Source organism: Arachis duranensis, chromosome 3 (assembly GCF_000817695.3).
Source record: "Arachis duranensis cultivar V14167 chromosome 3, aradu.V14167.gnm2.J7QH, whole genome shotgun sequence".
NCBI classification, from domain to species: Eukaryota; Viridiplantae; Streptophyta; class Magnoliopsida; order Fabales; family Fabaceae; genus Arachis; species Arachis duranensis.
Genome location: NC_029774.3, coordinates 20,330,819 through 20,349,263, shown reverse-complemented (window position 1 = coordinate 20,349,263; position 18,445 = coordinate 20,330,819). Strand labels below are relative to the sequence as shown.

The 18,445-nt window shown below is 32.7% G+C and overlaps 2 protein-coding genes across 3 annotated transcripts; both read left to right on the top strand.

Annotated features, from left to right (window-relative positions):
* Window positions 1-3,311: 3,311 nt before the first annotated feature.
* On the top strand, window positions 3,312-10,632 carry LOC107477898 (secretory carrier-associated membrane protein 1). Of its 2 annotated transcripts, XM_016097991.3 has the most exons (14): window positions 3,312-3,764; window positions 4,927-4,983; window positions 6,263-6,370; window positions 6,469-6,531; window positions 6,946-6,979; window positions 7,064-7,186; window positions 8,952-9,014; window positions 9,105-9,198; window positions 9,422-9,467; window positions 9,561-9,628; window positions 9,973-10,021; window positions 10,154-10,219; window positions 10,300-10,387; window positions 10,468-10,632. In XM_016097991.3, the coding sequence occupies exons 1-13, from the start codon at window positions 3,711-3,713 to the stop codon at window positions 10,384-10,386; spliced, it is 912 nt and encodes a 303-aa protein (XP_015953477.1). In that variant the 5' UTR covers window positions 3,312-3,710; the 3' UTR covers window position 10,387; window positions 10,468-10,632. The 2 variants fall into 2 exon arrangements, with proteins under 2 accessions (XP_015953477.1, XP_015953476.1); XM_016097990.3 differs by having other exon boundaries at window positions 10,300-10,632.
* Window positions 10,633-17,813: 7,181 nt separating this feature from the next.
* LOC107477976 (uncharacterized) lies at window positions 17,814-18,320 on the top strand. Its single transcript, XM_016098066.3, has one exon. The coding sequence runs from the start codon at window positions 17,886-17,888 to the stop codon at window positions 18,090-18,092; it is 207 nt and encodes a 68-aa protein (XP_015953552.1). The 5' UTR covers window positions 17,814-17,885; the 3' UTR covers window positions 18,093-18,320.
* Window positions 18,321-18,445: the final 125 nt, after the last annotated feature.

The window sequence follows — 18,445 nt, the reverse complement described above, 5'->3', positions numbered from 1 at the left end:
TGATCGAGGATCTAAATACATCAAAGATGATGCATTCCAATTAAGTTCCTTTTCAGGAAGCTTATTCTCTCCCTCTAATGTTGGAATTTTGATTCATCAAAATGACAATATACAAATTGGGTTTTAAATATATCTCCAGTTTGTATCTCAATATACCTCACTATAGAGAAAGAATCATATCCAACATATATCCCTAATTTTCTTTGGGGTCCTATTTTTATGCGAGAAGGTGGTGCAATGGGAACATATATCGCACACCTGAATATTCTTAAATGGGAAACATTTGACCGCTGGTCAAAAGCTAATTGCATAGGAGGGAACTGATGGTAACTTGTTGGTCTCAAACAAATAAATACTGCGACATGTAAAATAGCATACCCCCAAGTCGAGGTTGGGAGATTTGTTCTCATAAGTAAGGGTCTAGTAATTAATTGGAGGCATTTAATAAGTGATTCTATTAACTCATTTTGTGTGTGAAATGAGCTACTAGATATTCAACACTTATTCCATTAGCCATAGAATAAGTATCAAAAGCTTGGAAAATGAATTCACCAGCATTATCAAGACGAATTTCTTTGATTGAATTTTCTGGAAACTGTGCTTTTAATCGAATAATTTGAGTAAGTAATCTCGCAAATGCCAGGTTGCAAGAAGACAATAAGCACACATGTGACCATCTCGAAGATGCATCTATTAGGACCATAAAATATCTAAGATCCACATGATGGATGAATAGCTCCACATATATCGCTTTGAATTCTTTCTAGAAATTCAGGAGACTCAAATCCAATCTACTGGTGATGGCCTTAAAATTATTAGCTTTCCTTGAGAACATACAGCACAACAAAATTCACTAGATTTAAGAATCTTCTGGTTCTTTAGAGAATGTCCATGGGGGTTTTCAATAATTCTCCCCATCATGGTTGTTCCCGGATAACCCAATCGATCATGCCAAGTTATGAATTCATTTGGGTTAGTAAACTTTTGGTTTACAATGACATGTGATTCAATTGCACTAATTCTAATATAATACAACCCAGATGAAAATGAGGGAACTTTTCTAATATAACCTTTTTATTTAAATCATGAGTTGTGATACATAAGTATTCATGATTTTCCTCATTCATTGTTTCAATATGATATCTATTTCGGCGAATATCTTTGAAACTCAATAAGTTTCTTCGATACTTAATAGACAATAGTAAATTATTTATTATGAATTTTGTTCCTCCAAGAAAAAAAATTATAGCTCTTCTGGAGCCTTCTTTCACATTGCCTGAGTCAATAATAGTATTAACATATTCTTCTTTTGCCACAAGATGAGTAAAATATATATTACTTTTGAGAATAATATGTGAACTTGCACAATCCACAAGGCAAATCTTCACTATATGTCCTTGCTATTTTTTTCAAAGACAAATAATAAAATGAGTAGAAGTATACGCACATAAAATTATTTTCTTGATTATTTTTCTAAAAAATATTGTACATAGTATCATATACTAAAAATTTTATGATTATTATTTTAGAATTTGACACATTTAGTAATTTTAAAATTCATAAATATTTTATTATACATCACACTTGAAATTCAGATGCATAGAAAATAAAACTTAACAATAAGTTTCTTACATTATTTATTTACATGAATATTTAACAATCTCATATATTAAACTATTTCATCATTGATCAAATGACCAATATTTCCTTCAAGATCCTCAAAAAAATCAGATACATCATAATGAGTGGTGGAATTTTCAGCATTATTTGAAACGAAATTCGTCTCCTTTCCTTTATCGTCCTTTTTCAAGGATGCTTGATAAAGATCGACTAGGTGTCTTGGGGTACGACAGGTATGCGACCAATGGCCCTTTCCACTACAACGGAAATATTTATCCTCTGTTGATTTACTGCCCAGTGTTTCTTTCTTTATCACACTTTTGGAGAGATCCTTTTTTGTGAACATAATTTTTCTTCCTGCCATCATTTTTCTTGTTGTCAAAACCTTGTCATTTACCTCTTCTGGAGTTATGATTTATCGCATTTGCTTTAGGAAATGAGGCGACGCCAGTTGGGCGTGCTTCATAATCTTTTAAGAGCAACTCATTGTTGCGTTCAGCAACAATAAGGCAAAAAATTAACTCAGAATGTTTTTTAAATAATTTTTCTCGATACTGCTGCTGCAGGAGCACATTCGACGTATGGAAGGTCGATAAAGTTTTTTTCTAACATATCATTATCAGTTATCTTTTTCCCACATAATTTCATTCGTGGGGTGATTCAAAATATTGCTGAATTATATTCATTTATGGATTTAAAATCTTGTAGATGCAAGTGCATCCATTCATATCGGGCTAAGAAAGTATTACTGTCTTTTGATGATTATACCTTTTTTCAAAGTTTTTCCATAGATTTGTAGGATCTTTTAGTGTGATATATTCATTTTTCAATCTTTCATCAACATGACGACGAAGGAAGATCATGACCTTGGTTTTATCCTTCTGGGATGCATTATTTTCAACCGTAATGATATCTCCAAGATCCATTGAATCAAGATAGATTTCAACATCTAGTATCCATGATAAATAGTTGTTTCCAGATATATCAAGAACATTAAATTCAAGATGAGAGAGTTTCGACATAATGAAAATTTGTTACCCGAATCTTCCTAAAATTTGATCAAAGTCTCGTGCTGATAACGTGTTGTAAAATAAATAAGGAAGATAAAATATATATAAAATAAAGAAGCGTAAATAGATAACTTTAGTATTAATGTTCACTAATATAATTATCTCAATATAATAGAGATGATTTATATATATCTATTAATATATGTAGCAATTTATTTTACAAAAGAGAGAAAGAGAAGAACAGTTTAAAGAAGGAGAGAAAATGATTTTATTATTGCTTTTGTGTGTATTCTGTCTCAACTACTCTCCCTTATGTTTTTTTTGTGACTACTACTTTCTCTTATTTATATACATATAAGGAGTCACTTTTTTTAAACTTAATTAATTATAATTTTTCTTGATATTCTAATAAAAAATGAGCATCCACTTCAGACTATCTTATCATAACAAATAGAATAAAATTTATTTTCCTAAAATAAAACATTTATTTAACCTCTTAATATTGAGTCAATATTTTACTGGTTAAATATAGAATTGTTAGGTCGACTCTTATCCCTTACCTTCCCTAAATATAGATTTTCTTTATTTTTGTATTTGTTAATTAAATATTTTTGGAAAAAAGAAACCGTGTGTACATGCTCATCCTCATCTCTTACCTTAAAATGCTTTTGTAAAGGCACTCGTAAGTCGTAAACAGGCTGCATGAGTTCCCATATTCTCTCCCCCGACCTATTTTCTCGCCGTATCTCTTCACTTTTCCTACTCTCCAAATAACAAAACAAATCCGCAAACGAGAAGAACCCGTAGATTCCAACGCGCACCCCCCTTCTTTCACTTTCTCTTTCTCTTTCTCTTTCTCTCTCTTTACGGCACACTAAAAAACAACACCAGTAACCGCATTCCACATTCCCTTCACTCTCTTCATTCTTTGTCTTCTTAGTTCTTACCCTCTCACTTATCAAATTCACTTTCACTTTTTCCTTTTCTTTATTTTCTTCTTCTCTCTCTCTCTCTCTCTCGCACATTCCGATTCAGATCTCTTCACTGCCGCTCAGTTCAGTTCAATTCACTCCTTGAATCATGAGCCGTTACGATCCCAATCCCTTCGAGGAAGACGAAGTTAATCCGTTTGCGGTGAGTTTTCCCCTAACTGCTTTACTTTATTTTATTTTTTAATTTTTTTATTTAGGAACTGAAGTTTCATTGTTTAACTTGATTCCGTGTCTGTTTCAATTGATATTTGGATGTTTCTGGTTTGCGAATGCGTAAATGATGCTGTCTTTTGGTTCGTGGATTTGATTTGACTAGATCCGTTTGTGGTGTTTGAGATCATTCATGAACTGAAAAATCTGTGTTAAATCTTGTTTGGATGTGGTTACCTGTAGTGATATATGTATGAATCTGTAGATGCCATTAAATGTAGCTCTTGAATGAATTTCGGTATATAATGCAGATTCGAGGTTCTTCAATTTTGTGTATAAAAAATTGTCCTCCAAAAATAAAGCTTAATATCCAAATAACTGTTGAGAAACTTGTTTTGTTGTATTTGTTACTTCACTTTTTCTCTAACACTATTAATGCTATTGAATTGATTTAAGGATTTGAGATACAGAACTATGATATATTGTGATAATCTTTCGTAGGTTTCTCAATGACATCATTAATATGCAATGTCGTACATAATTGAAAGAAACTATCATTTGTCTTCTTATTGCAAGCTTCCTGCATAAAAAATTGGGGTCAATCGCTTTACCTTTGAACTTCCATATGTCATGATACTATCTGTTATACTGGATTAAAAAAAAAGCATGTCTAATAAATTTCAAATGTCAATGGATATGTTAGTAAGAACTGGATAATTCTTATGGTATCCACAATATCACTGAGGCCACTATTTCGGATGAGGTTAACTTATTTCTAATTGTGCTCACCTGCTGTGCCTATACCTCAAAACGAAGCACTTGAAAATCTGCAAATGCACCTACCTAATGGAAGAGTCAATGCCTTGTTTCAGAAGAAGCATTGGGAGCCTTTCTCTCCCCATCCCTAATGCCTTCATTCTTTTCCCAACCAGCCATTTTGTTTAAAACCAAATTGATATTTGTTATTTCTAATTAATCGCTTTGGAGTTGTGTATTGGAGATTGTTAAATAGCAATTGATAATTTAATTATATAATGATGATTTGAAACTGTAGATATGCCACCTCACACATACTAAGTTCTTGTACTCTTGTTTTCTGATTTGATTATTGTTTTAATGACAAAAAACTTATGCATTTTCATTAATTATATTAGGATGGAAAAAAAGGTACAGGGCAGTCAAGTTATGGTGGAGGTGCATTTTATACTACTGTAAGTTTTTCCTTTCCTCTACTGAGGTCATTGAATTAACATACCAATATAGCATAGGTTGATTCATGTGTCATAATCCACAACTGCTCAAATGCAAGTTCATGGTGAATGGTCATGGGTTATTCACCTATTCATGTGAAATAGTGAATGAGAACAGGTTTTACTCTTTGATGGACACATAATGTACGTGTGTACTTCCTTTGGATGGTTCCTCAATTTTTTGTAGCCATAGGCTGATGTAGCAAGATGTTAGCCTCATCCAAGATGTTATGAGTGGTGGGAATGTTGGAAGACAGTTGTCTCAGGTCAAGCTAAATGTTGTTTTAGTATATTTGAGCATGGGGTTGTCAAGGTGAAGATTGGGCAGAATATGTTCATAGAGTATTATTTGTCTAGGTGCCTTAGCAGCAAAGTTTACCATGTTTCCTTGGAAAGCTTTCTTAAGATATTCTTGATTGGGAGTTTGGAGGCTGTAAAATGTACATTTGATCAATGAATAATATAAGGAGTGGAGGTTGCTTCTTTTGATTTGCTGTTCTATTTGCTTCCAGACTTCTTAGTTGAATAGCATAAGTTCGCAAACAGAACTTAATGACATGATGGCAGGCCTAAGAAATATGCTAAGGGTCAGTAAGAGCCAAGTATTGTGCTGTCTCCTATTTTTTGTTATGATGTCTTATATCTGAGAATCCTAGAAGTTTGCTATCATGGAGTTTGGTAGAGATAGCCCTATGTGGTGTTTGGAACCACAACACCACATTGTTATTAATGGTATCAATATTAATGTTGACCAACAAAGGATTTAACCAAGTGAGCTCTGAACTAACATATAAGTTTATCAAGAGGAGAAGAGGTTCTACTCAAGGAATGACTTTGGAATTGAAAATATGATCTTAGACCAAATATGAAGGAGCAGTTAGCTGAAAGATATTTGATTTCAATGTCTTCTTCTTTGTCATCGGGAGTCATTTTCTAAGACTATTATTTATTTATTTATCTACTTCTACTGTATCTACTATATATCATGAGAATTGAGAGAAGTTTGGTACATAAATCCATTAAAAAAAAAAGAAAAGCCTTTTGCTATTTCTGAAACTTGAACCCCACACCTCTTAATTAGAATGTAAGATACTATCTTAACTAATTTCACATTTGCTGTTATTACACACATTTAATAAATAAAAAAAGTAGATTAATTGGCATGAAGGTGCATACTAATAACTAGTTTATTTATAATATCTGTACTGCGTAAGAGGTTATTAACACACGTTATCTTCAGAACCCTGGAAGTGTTCCTGCAGCAACCTCAGTGCTCTCACCACTTCCTCCTGAGCCATATGATCGTGGGGCAACTGTTGAAATTCCTCTTGATAGCTCAAACTCAAAGGTTGACTAGATTATGAAAAATGCTGAAATAAATGTCTGAACTATATATCCCAATTCTGTTGTTCACCGAATATTTGATTATGCCCTCTTCAACTATAGGACATTAAAGCGAAAGAGAAGGAACTTAAAGCTCGAGAGGCTGATTTGAAAAGAAGGGAGCAGGTGATTAATCTTCATATCATGTTTGGTAGCTTTAGGAACAAATATGAGTGGCTTACCTTTTATGAGTTAGAGCCTTATATTTGTCACATTCAATGTCATGTAGGACTATTGATTTTGCTAAATTTTAAGAATCTAACGATTCTCAGTTATTTAGGAACCTCATTGCTTACAGGATTGGCTGTTGTTAATTCTATAAACATGGCTAGTTGTTTTCCTCCTTTTCAATGTATTGATATTGATACTTATTGTATAGTCGGTAAACATTCTGTTTAGAATTCAGTTCAGGTTACGCTAAATATCAGTATTTTCTGATTTTTAATGTCACATGTTCACTTTGTCTTTGCTTTTCATTTAGCTGCTATGTATGATACCATATGTTTTGTTGGAAATTGACAGTCTCATTATATTTTATAGGAAATAAAACGAAGGGAAGACGCTATATCACGCGGTATTTCATTTTGGATTCCTCTGTTTGAAAACCATTAAAATCAATATTTGTAGTTTAGCATTTCTCACATCTTTCTGTTTGCAGCTGGGATAGTTATAGAGGAAAAAAATTGGCCACCATTTTTCCCCATCATTCATCATGACATTGCAAATGAAATACCAATACATCTTCAAAGGACCCAGTATCTTGCATTTTCAACGTGGTTAGGTATGTTGAACTCTTAAGGTATTTTCTAGAATTTTTTAAAGTCACAACTACCTTCTTTTTTGCTTGGTGACTGATATAAAAGCTTTTAGTATAATTTGCAAGGCATCTTCATATATGCTCAACGCAACTATAACTTACACTGATATCATAATTGAAATAGAAAAATACTCGTGGTTTTTTTGCCTTATATGTCCAATGTGGGTCTCTAATTTAGTTTTTCCACACATTTTTTAACCTGTATTTCCTTCTTATTGGATGTCCCTATAGCGACTATTGCATATTTATATTTGTTTTATGCCAGTTGAATGAAATGCCTATGCTTTGGAATATAATACTTTCTTCTTTTTTAAGCTATGTTGAAATATTACTTTGTTTCCTTGATACTGAAGCAAATGCTGAACTTAGTCTCTAAATTAAGCTCCATATATTAAGTTTAAGTAAGACAAGGGAAAAAATGTTGGTTCTATAGGAGGTGCAGGTTCTATCTTAGAGGGGTAAATTGGAGACCATACCATATCACAAGTCACACAGGTTAAGCGTGTTATGGCCATCATACAAAACAACAAAGAAAGAGTGAGGTGTAAACCATAGGATTCTAGCTGGGTAGATGAAATGGAGGAGTGCTTTGGGTTGTTTGTAATGGAAAAGTACCACTCAAACTGAATCGAGAAGTTAATTACGCAATTATAGCAATTGTGTAAAAGCTAACAAGAGAATACACTCAGTTTCGCAATGATGACAATGTTATGCTAGATAAGCAAACAAGCCAAACCAAATAAGATCAAGAACGAATGCATTAGGAACAAAGTAGCAGTAATGCCCTAAAAGAGAGATCCTGAATAGTATGGGATGCCCAAAATCCCACATTGATAGTATGAGATGCTTGCTGTATATTCAGGAGCACAGGATCCTTTATAGTTAGCTTTTAAGGGTGTGGTTCTTCATTTCCTCAGATGCTTATTAATGTTATCAGATCTGCTGGCGACAGCACAAAGAGAGCTACTTGAGGAGGGTTTTGACCGGGAAGAGTTCGAGTGAAATACCGCTGACCAAAGTACTGCACAATGCAGCTGCCAGGTTGTTGGCTTTCTTGGGGCAGTGTGTTGATAGAGAACTTGGTTAGCATGGGATGCCCAAAGTCCCACATTGGATGCTTGGCGTTGTATTAAATATTTAGGACAATGGTTCTCCCACTTCATATCCACTTTCCCTGGGTGCTTATCATGGCCATTCCCATAACAATTCAGTAAGATCTCTCCTTAAGTGGTTTGGTCATGAGTAAGGAAGACCTATAGAATTCCCATTGAAGAGTTACCCAGTAGTTAGAAATGGAAGGACCAAAGGAGTTGAAGAAAAATTATATGTACCATTAAGACTGCATAGATTTGTAGACATAGTTTGCAAGTGGCCATTATGGCTTTGTTTGATCTATGTAGCTAACCCAAACTTCTACAATAAGATTTGGTTGTTGTTTAATTAAGTGAAAGCAACTCAAACTGTTTTTGTTCCGGTGAAATTGTTTTCATTTCTATCACATCATGTTCTATGGACTATAACAATCTACTTGCTTGTAAAATAGGCATTGCTAATTAGTTATAGTAGTTTTGTGAGATCTGAAATGTGTCCCTTGCCCATGTTTCTAGATGTTTTTTGCATGGTTATCTTTTTAATATATATTTAATTTATCTTCATTTAATCACTGTAGAGTGTATATGCCTGTGATTCTGTGAATTCCTGAATTTTTCAACTTTGTACCACATTGCAGGTTTGGTTTTGTGTCTTACATGGAATATTGTGGCAGTAACTACTGCTTGGATCAAAGGAGAAGGTATGTTCTACTTATTACAACTTGATATTGATCCCTCACTCGTGTAAGTTCAGGCTTAATTTACACGCAAGGATTTGTCTTTTTTTGTAGGTCCAACGATCTGGTTTCTCGCTATCATCTACTTCATATCTGGGGTTCCAGGATCCTATGTACTGTGGTATCGCCCTCTTTATCGTGCAATGAGGTGGTGTTCCCTTTGATTTCATGCAATTTTGTAGTTTTCAAAAGAGGCAGTTGGACTATTGTGTTGCTTCACCTTGTATCGAATTGTATCAGAAAAGCACTGACATGTAAATGCTTTAGTATCAGGATTATGGACTTGTATAAAATTCTCCATTTATTTTATAATTTTATTCCGCATTGTGGTATCATCTCCGTTTTATAATTATGTGTATCTCTTGTTACAGGACTGACAGTGCTCTGAAATTTGGCTGGTTTTTCTTGTGTTACCTGGCAAGTTTTTAACACTTTCTCACTGCAGTCTGTGTAGTCACTCGTTTTACAAAAATTTTAAGTTCATCTGAATTATCCATTTTCTCTATGCAGATTCACATCGGCTTTTGCATTTTTGCAGCAGTAGCTCCACCAATTATCTTCAAAGGAAAATCTCTCACGTGGGTATTCTAATCTTGCATTGATTTGTACATAGTTTTGCACATTTTATTCTTCTCTGCCTGTTCTTTTTACTGATTTGAGTTTTGGTTGCAAGGAAAATGGTTGGAATGGCTTCATTATGGGGTTGTCCTTAAACTATTTAACTGAAGGGGCTTAAGTTGCTAGAATTTGTTCTCTGCATGATTGTGTCTACTTGATATAATAATAATAATCCTTATGACGAGTCAATAGATTATCTCGGTTTTCTTCTGTACCCCCCAAAATAACAAATTTTGATAGTGCGCTATTCCACTTCTACTGAAACTAACGGTTGTATTTTATGTTATTATGTTGTGCATGACAGAGGGATTTTGCCTGCAATAGATGTTTTGGGCGACAATGCACTGGTTGGGGTATGTACTAATTGTGTATTTATTGGGTTCGACAATGTCATTAATTTCTTGGATGCTACATTAAATGGATATTAACAGTTCAAAGTCGTGATTTCATATTGAAATAAGGTTAATATTTGTTCTAAATTGCAGATATTCTACTTTATTGGGTTTGGATTTTTCTGTCTGGAGTCGCTGCTCAGCGTCTGGGTTATTCAGGTTTTTATAATCTTAAAGCAGTACTTTGGTATTCTATCTTGATTCTTAAGCTTTTTCTTACTATGTTTATTTACTTGCAGCAAGTATACATGTACTTCCGTGGAAGCGGCAAGGCTGCAGAGATGAAGCGTGATGCTGCTAGAGGGACCATGATGGCAGCACTATGAGGTGGCACTTGCAAATGTTATACCCAGAATTTGATTTCCTCGGTTACTCAGTATTAATATTTTCATGTGTTTTTTCCGTAGGTTTTGGCCTTGGATTGAATCAAACACATTAAGATAGAAGTTTTAGTTGTTCATACATACAATGATACAAACATTTGATGGCTCCCTCTTGACAACTGACTTTGTTTCAAAGAATATTTGTTTATAATTGTATCAACAAATGGTTAATTGATTCAACTGAGTTCATGTTTTGCTCTCTTGACAATCGGATCAAGGCACTCGGCAAAAAGAACGAACCAGAACAGCCGGTTAATAATATAGCGCATAATTAATCAATAAATTCTATATGTGGATAGGCCTTTGTTATGGGTAAGTTCATAAATAGTAGGTCGCTATGGTAGTTTACATTGTAGATGATGTGTTAATGTATGATAGGGTTGGAAGGTTATATAGAGCTTTACCTTTTTACAATAGTATATAAGTACCTTTTGGAATGATCTAACAAACAAGAAAAGAATCATATTAGTCAATTAGTTCGCTCTTTCCTTTTCCATAGCTTTAGCATGATTTTGAATTATGTAAGTTTTGGTTCATACTTCATAGCACTATCAAATAATTTGGTTTAAGTGGTTGGCAAGTTATGACAATATTAGTGTCTTTAATGCACACGTGAAGAGTTTTATAACGATCACTAAATCAAATTCGTTTAGATAATTTTTTAAGTAGTAAGTTTGAAAATAATTTTATGTTATAATAATATGCAATTAAATGTGTGTATAAAATTTTTGTACATTATCAACACAAAAGATAAATTAAAAAAAGGGGTAAAATATATTTTTTATCCTTGAAGTTTGACAAAAATTTCAAAAATACCTCTAAGTTTTATTTGGTTTCAATTTTGTTCCAAAAGTTTTTGATTTGCATCAAATATATCCCTGCGGCTAATTTTTTAAAAAAGTTAAGATTAATTCAACAACAATAATATAAGAACAACTCTGAACACAAGCAAATCAAACATAATTTTTATGTATTATTGTTAGATTGGTCTTAAAAATTTTTGAAAATGCAGCCGTCGAGGGTATATTTGATGCAAATCGAAAATTTTTGAGACAAAATTAAAACAAAATAAAACTTAGGAGTATTTTTAAAATTTTTGTCAAACTTCAAATAGAAAAAATATACTTTACCCTTACAAAAATAATTGTGGTAGTAAAGTATTGAACTCGAGTATGGAACAATTGCAGGAGATTACAATTATGAACACAGACGGTTGAGTGAGGTCAAATTTAATTATATTTCAATTCAATTTGAATATTTTATTAAGTTTGTTTTAAAGATTCAGATCTAAATCTCACTCTAAATTAACACACAATGTTATGGATTAAATTGGATTAATTTGTATATAATTTTTTGTAATGTAAGATGTATATAATTTTATAAATCTTATATTTAAATATTAAATTTAATAAATATTATATAATATTTATATTAAAATAAAAGTAATATNTTATAAAATATAACTTTGGATTACACGAGTCTATTTGAAACATGAGTCAAACTCAGTCAACAAATAATACCGAATAAAAATAATAAACACAAATATGAAAAATATATTTCGAGTCTAGATCGAGTTGGGTATTGAATATTGTACAAGACTTTGCTGGTACGAGTTAAAGGAAGAATTGGGGACTCGCCAGTCTTGGTGATGACGCAATTGGACTTTTAAAACGGTGGAGTGGTACTTACAAAGACATTCTGACGCTCAAATCAAAATGAATCTAAGAGATATAGGTAAGGGTTATAAATATGTAACATATCTGAGAAAATTCTTGGCTCCCTTTTTATAATTTGTATAGTTATCTTATTTTATTTTATTGACTAAAATAAAAAAAGTATTTAAATTTAAATGTTAGTTATTGATGTCCGATTTTCTGACCTAATTTGGACCGTACAGAAGACTTGGACCTGGGAGTCGGACTGTTATTTAGCCAGTTTTGGAACTCGGGTGCTAGGCCTGAAACAAATATCCTTATAAACAATATATACAATTGTATGTAATGCATAATTGCCTATAGTCAACCAACCAAGTTAGAATGTTGTTAAACAAAAACTTTTCGAAGTAAAACCATGTGGAGCCCCGCCTCGTATGCTGTTGGCGAGGAGTGGATTATAGGAAGAGGAATTGAGGGGTTTAATTTTTTTGATATTGTACTGAAATGTGGATATATTTGGAGTAAAGATCTAAAATTGTCATCGAATTTCAAATCGCTATCTAATTTAGTTTTTTACTTTAATAAATGATCAATTAAATCTCTGAAATTTCAAAACATGCATCTCCGTTAGTCCTTTAGAGAAGTGTCGTCTAAACGTCGATGACGTGAAACATGAAGTGTTAGATGAATATTTTAGCTGTATGCTAATGTGTACAAAGGTTGAATGTAGTTTAAATTAGTATTTAAAATTGTTTAATAATGTCCAAATTAATTCATCTTCCATTACAAAACCCTAATCCCCAAATTCTTGTCTTCTATTCTTCTTCTCTTCTTCGACCACTGGTTACATATAACAAAAATTGGGGCACCAATTCTACCGGAAAAAAGGAAACTAAGCCATCAGGTGTTTCTTTTGGTTCGTACTCATCAGCCAATTATTCCATGTCCTCACATAATTTTTTTGGGCACTTATCCAGCTAGAGAATTGAAAAGTCTAATTGATAAGCTCTTGCTCAAGGTACAGATGCAGATGTAGAAGCAGGAGTGTCAACGACTTTACGATTGTCGTAGACTTTCTTGACGATCTCATGCTAGTAATTTTCATCTTCCAAATCAAGAATTTTCTTCTCCTCTTGAACTTCCCTAGAGTCACGATTGTGAGTATATTGTGTCTAAAGATAGTACTTTTCATCGTCGTTGTTGTCGAAAAAGTTGACAAAATCACTCAAAGAAGCTCTTGGAGGGGAAGGTGGTGGGAGCTGGCATCAGAGTGAGGAAAAGAAGACGAAGGAAAAGCGTGCTTCGCTAGGTGAGCTTTTGTCAGAGGGGAAGGCAAAGGAGAGGCGGCACTGTCTCCTGCCGCTGATTCCCTGTCTTTCTTGATGTATGCCATGTGCGCCGCCACGAGAGCATACCTCTAGTGGATAGCTTTGTCGAGAAAGGCGCATTGATCTCGGCACAACGCCACCACTAGCAAATCCTCCACCTTGGCGTTGTGGCAGAGGAAGGTGGAGAAACATTGAGAATGGGGGACCGGTACGAATAGTTTATTTGAAGAAGAGAAGACAAAAAATTGGGAATTAGGATTTTATAATGGAAGATGGACTAATATGGACATTATTAAGCAATTTTGGATACCAATTTAAATCACATTCAACTTTCGTACACATTAGCATTCAGTTGAAATGTCCATCTCGCACTTCACGTTTTATGTCTTTGACGTTTAGACGACACTTCTTTAAAGGAGTAACAGAGATGCATGTTTTAGAATTTCAAGAATTTAATTGATCATTTATTAAAGTGAAGGATTAAATTGGATAACAATTTAAAATTTAGAGACCATTTTAGATATTTTTTGATATATTTAGTTATTTTTGTACAAATAAGTTATATACTGCTATGAAACGTACAAAATGTTACCTGCGTGTGTGTAATATTTTTTTAATACTTAAAAAGAAAAATGGCGCCAACGTTTTGATTAAGAAGTTTTTTAAAATTTTGTAACACAAACATCAAAACCATTTTGATATTTTAATTTTGTACACAACGTTGTCGTCGTTTTATAGTAAACGTCGACGTCATTTTTCTATTATAATTTTAGGCTTTTTTATATAAATAAATATTAGAAATACATTATTTACTAAAATACGCACCAGTAAAAAGTCTTCCTAAAATGCGCAGGGCTATATCAGATGCAGCGCCCACGAAATGGAGTTTCACTCCAACTCAGGTCCGGCGGCCGTGAAATGAACCTGACAGCAGCAGATGGCATATCATGGTCGACGTACACGAAATTGGGGGGCATCTCAGGTCTGGCGCCAGCAAAATGCCCAATACAAGGAGCATTCACGAATTGGTGCACTTCATGTTACTTTTTTTTTCCCTCAAACACAGCACCACACATCAACCTCGGCAAAACTTTCTTTTAGCACCAACACTTTTTTTTAACCCTTTTTCTTTCAACCGTACTTCAAGTCTCCTCCCCAACACCCTTTTATTCCCAGCTTCCTTCCCAACTGTCTTTGGCCACCCAATACAACCAATACATATGAGGTACGAAAACTGGAGCTTGCTGAATTCTTGCAGCCTTGACCATCCAATTCGTGGGCGCCACAAAGGAAGAGACCAACTCGTGTGTGCCACCGGCGTAATGGAACCATTTCGTGGTCGCTACCCGAGAAGTGGCCCATCTTGTGTGCGCCAGGCCTGATGTGCACCATTTCGTGGCTGCCATTAGCGAAGTTGGGTGCCTGCTGTTGTTAGGTCCATTTCGCGGCCGCTGGACTTGACTTGGAGTGAAATTTCATTTCGCGGACGACCCATTTGATATGATCCTGCACATTTTGGGAATATTTTCTCATGCTGCGTATTTTAATAAATAATGTATTTCTAATATTTATTTATATAAAAAAGCCATAATTTTAAGTGATCGCCTCTCATAACCGTATTAAATACATCTTTTGTATTATTTTAATAAGATACACTACTACAAACTGAATATTAAAAAAAGTTCGAATTGAGGTGTCAATGGTAAAAACTAAATTGATAATTTGCACATTAGTTGCTCTATCTCTTTTTTTTTAAATAAAAATAAGAGTCTTGCCAACCATATTTGTTAAAAATATTGTTAAAAATATTTTATATAAAATTTAAAATAAATAATAAATATTATATTTTATATTTTTTATGCACAAAATTTTTTTATGTATTTTTGTGTATATATTTTTGGTATTTTAAATAAAATTAAAGAGAAAAAAAGAATATAATTTTTAATATAAAAGAAATATATATTCTTGATATGCACAAAACATAGTATAAGTATTATTGTTTTTGTGTTTAGCTATATCCGGAAAATAATTACAAATTAATATATATATTATATACCCTTACACTTGCTTGATTTGTTCAATTGCATTTGCATAATAGTGAAAAAGAAGCAAATGCCTAACTTATTATTTGTACAATAAAATCAACAAGGACCTATCAACAACCACCTGTGTCCATATTTATATTTCACTACACCATCTTGGCCCCCTATTCATTGCAACTAGGGGTGCATATCCACAGACTCGGAATTAATTAGACTTGGATTTGATACAAACATTTTATTAGATCTATTTTAAAGATTTAAAATTGATTTTAGTTTGAAATATCTGGATTTATTTTAATAATTTTAACATAAAATATATATTTGAATTATAAAATACGACTGCAAAACTTAAAACTTAAGCTAGGCCAAATTTACTGGATGAACTCCATCCGAAATTTATACCATATTAAAATAAAATGACGTAACCTTAGATTCCGATTGGATTTGGGACCAGACTGAACACCCCTTTGAGGCTTTAACAAGCAATCCCCAAGAGTTGCCACGTGGACGCACCAGATATCAAGGTGCATCGCCCCACTACCATAGTTATTCTTCCAGCTGGACCACACACGTGGAACAATATCACAGGCCACTCACAGCTATTGACCAGTTGTTGACCCTAGGGACCACCGCAGTCCCACCTTCACTAAAATTCGAACAACTATCCCATAGCCCACTTCACTTCAACAAATCCAACGGTTGAGATTCTAACCCACTGTCTCACTTCTAAAACATTGCTCGAACTTTAAACGTAAAACGAATTTACAAATCAGCAATGTTAAGGACAGCAATTTTTGTGATTGTTAACTATCAATTAGTCATTAATGATGATTTGATGATATAAAATTGGTATGAAATTTCATCTAATGGCTCACCTTCCTTTGTTGATTACATGTTGATCAAAATTCAATAAAACTGCTGTCCCTAAACTTTTCCTTTCAAATTGTAATGAATGGACCATACCGCATCATTATTTTTGCATTTAATGCGTTTAGGAGCACAATAAAAATTAATTAATAATCTACTAAATAAAAAACTTACATTTATTTAAAAATTGTGCATTTAGAATCTAAATAATATATCAAATTTTTATGTTAACTGGTGTTTACCAACTAGTTTTTATAAAATAATTTTATAAGTCTAAAAAAATTTAATTATTCGGTTAGTTTTTATAATTTTAATCAAATTTTTAATTAAATTTTTATATATTTTTTAAATTAAGTTTGTATATCATATTAGATTTTAGAATAAAGTATTAAATTAGTTCTTTATGTATGGGTGTAATTCTGTTTTAATCCTTAAGGTTTAAAGTGTCTTATTTAAATCAAAAAAAATTATTTATCGTTAATTTAGTCCTACAGTAATGTCAAAATTAAATAATTAATAAAATGTCCTACAGAACAACAGTACAAGGACAAAATCGATAATCTGAAGAACAAGTACAAGCAGAGACACAAAATTAACCGTTGATGTATCAATACATTTATTTATTATTCTCTTTAGTTCTATAAAAAATATTTTATTTATATTATAAAAAAATAATAAATAAATGTATTGATGCATCTACGGTTAATTTTGTGCCTCTGGAGTTTGAACTTATTCTCCAGATTATCGATTTTGTTCCTGTACTGTTATTATGTATGACATTTCGATAATTATTTAACTTTGACCTCTATGGGACTAAATTGATGCTAAATGAAACTTTTTTGGATTCAAATAAGACACTTTAAACTTTAAGGACTAAAACAGAATTACGCCCAAACATAGAGGATCAATTTAGTACTTTACCCTAAATTTTAAATTAAGTTCTTATCATCCCAGAAATATTAGAATCAACTAAATTAGTCATATTCATTTTGTTTAATAGAATACTTTATTAATTTCAACGTTTTTGTTGCGATAAGAATTTAATTACAAAATTTAATATGATATAGAGATTCAATTGAATAGAAAAAATATAAAGTCCAATTAAAAATTTGATAAAATTATAGCAACGGATAAAATAATTAAACTTATAAAAAATTAATTATTAAATTAATTAATAATAATATGTTATTTGAATAATTATTTTTTACAATAATATAATTAAATTATATTCGTAATTATTAATAAAAGATCCTGTATGATCAATATAATTTATTTTGTTGAACCAATAATTAGTTAATAATATTTAAAAGTATTAACTAAAAAAAATATGAAATATTTTTATTTGTTAAAAAAAATCCCCATGTTGGAGCATGATTGTCTTTTTAGTTTTTATTAACTTTTTTTCTTTTTTGTTTGGTATTTATCCATACTACTATATAATAGCCCATAACGACGCCCTTGCTTTTCGATCCTCGTTCTTTGTCTCACTTCACTTGGCTCAAAGAAAAAGAAAGTTGAATAAGGAAGCTAGTTAAGCAAAGCAAAGCATCATGGTATGCTTCTGTTTCTTGGTGGACCAAACGCGGAAAGTACGGAGGAGCAAACCGGCGGCGGGAATATGCAGCCGGTGCGGCGGTGGAGCTAGCGTGGCCGACATGAAAACCGCCACCAGGTTTTGCTGTGTTCCCTTTTACTGCAAGTCTTGGAGAGCCATTATCTGCACTTTTTGCGGTGCTGTTCTTCGCTCCTACCATTAGTCCCTCCACCCACCATCATCGTCATCCAATCGTGAAATGCAATTTGACTTCTTTCTGTTCTTTACAACATACATTGAGATGGATTTGAATAGAAGTTCACCATGAACTTCACCAACTATGAGTAGTTAGTAGTCTAATTTATCTTCTGCTTTTTTTGTGTTTGCTAATTATTCTTTTTCTTCATTATATGTTGTAGTCAATCACTTCCATGTTAATTTGAGAATCATGATCGCTTCTATCTGTGCCTTTGTGCATTTTTTTGTTCTTTACTATTACATATTATTTGTTTGAGAGTTGCAACTTGCAACTATAAGGAGGCGGATTGAACAAGAATTGAGGTAGCTTAAAATGCT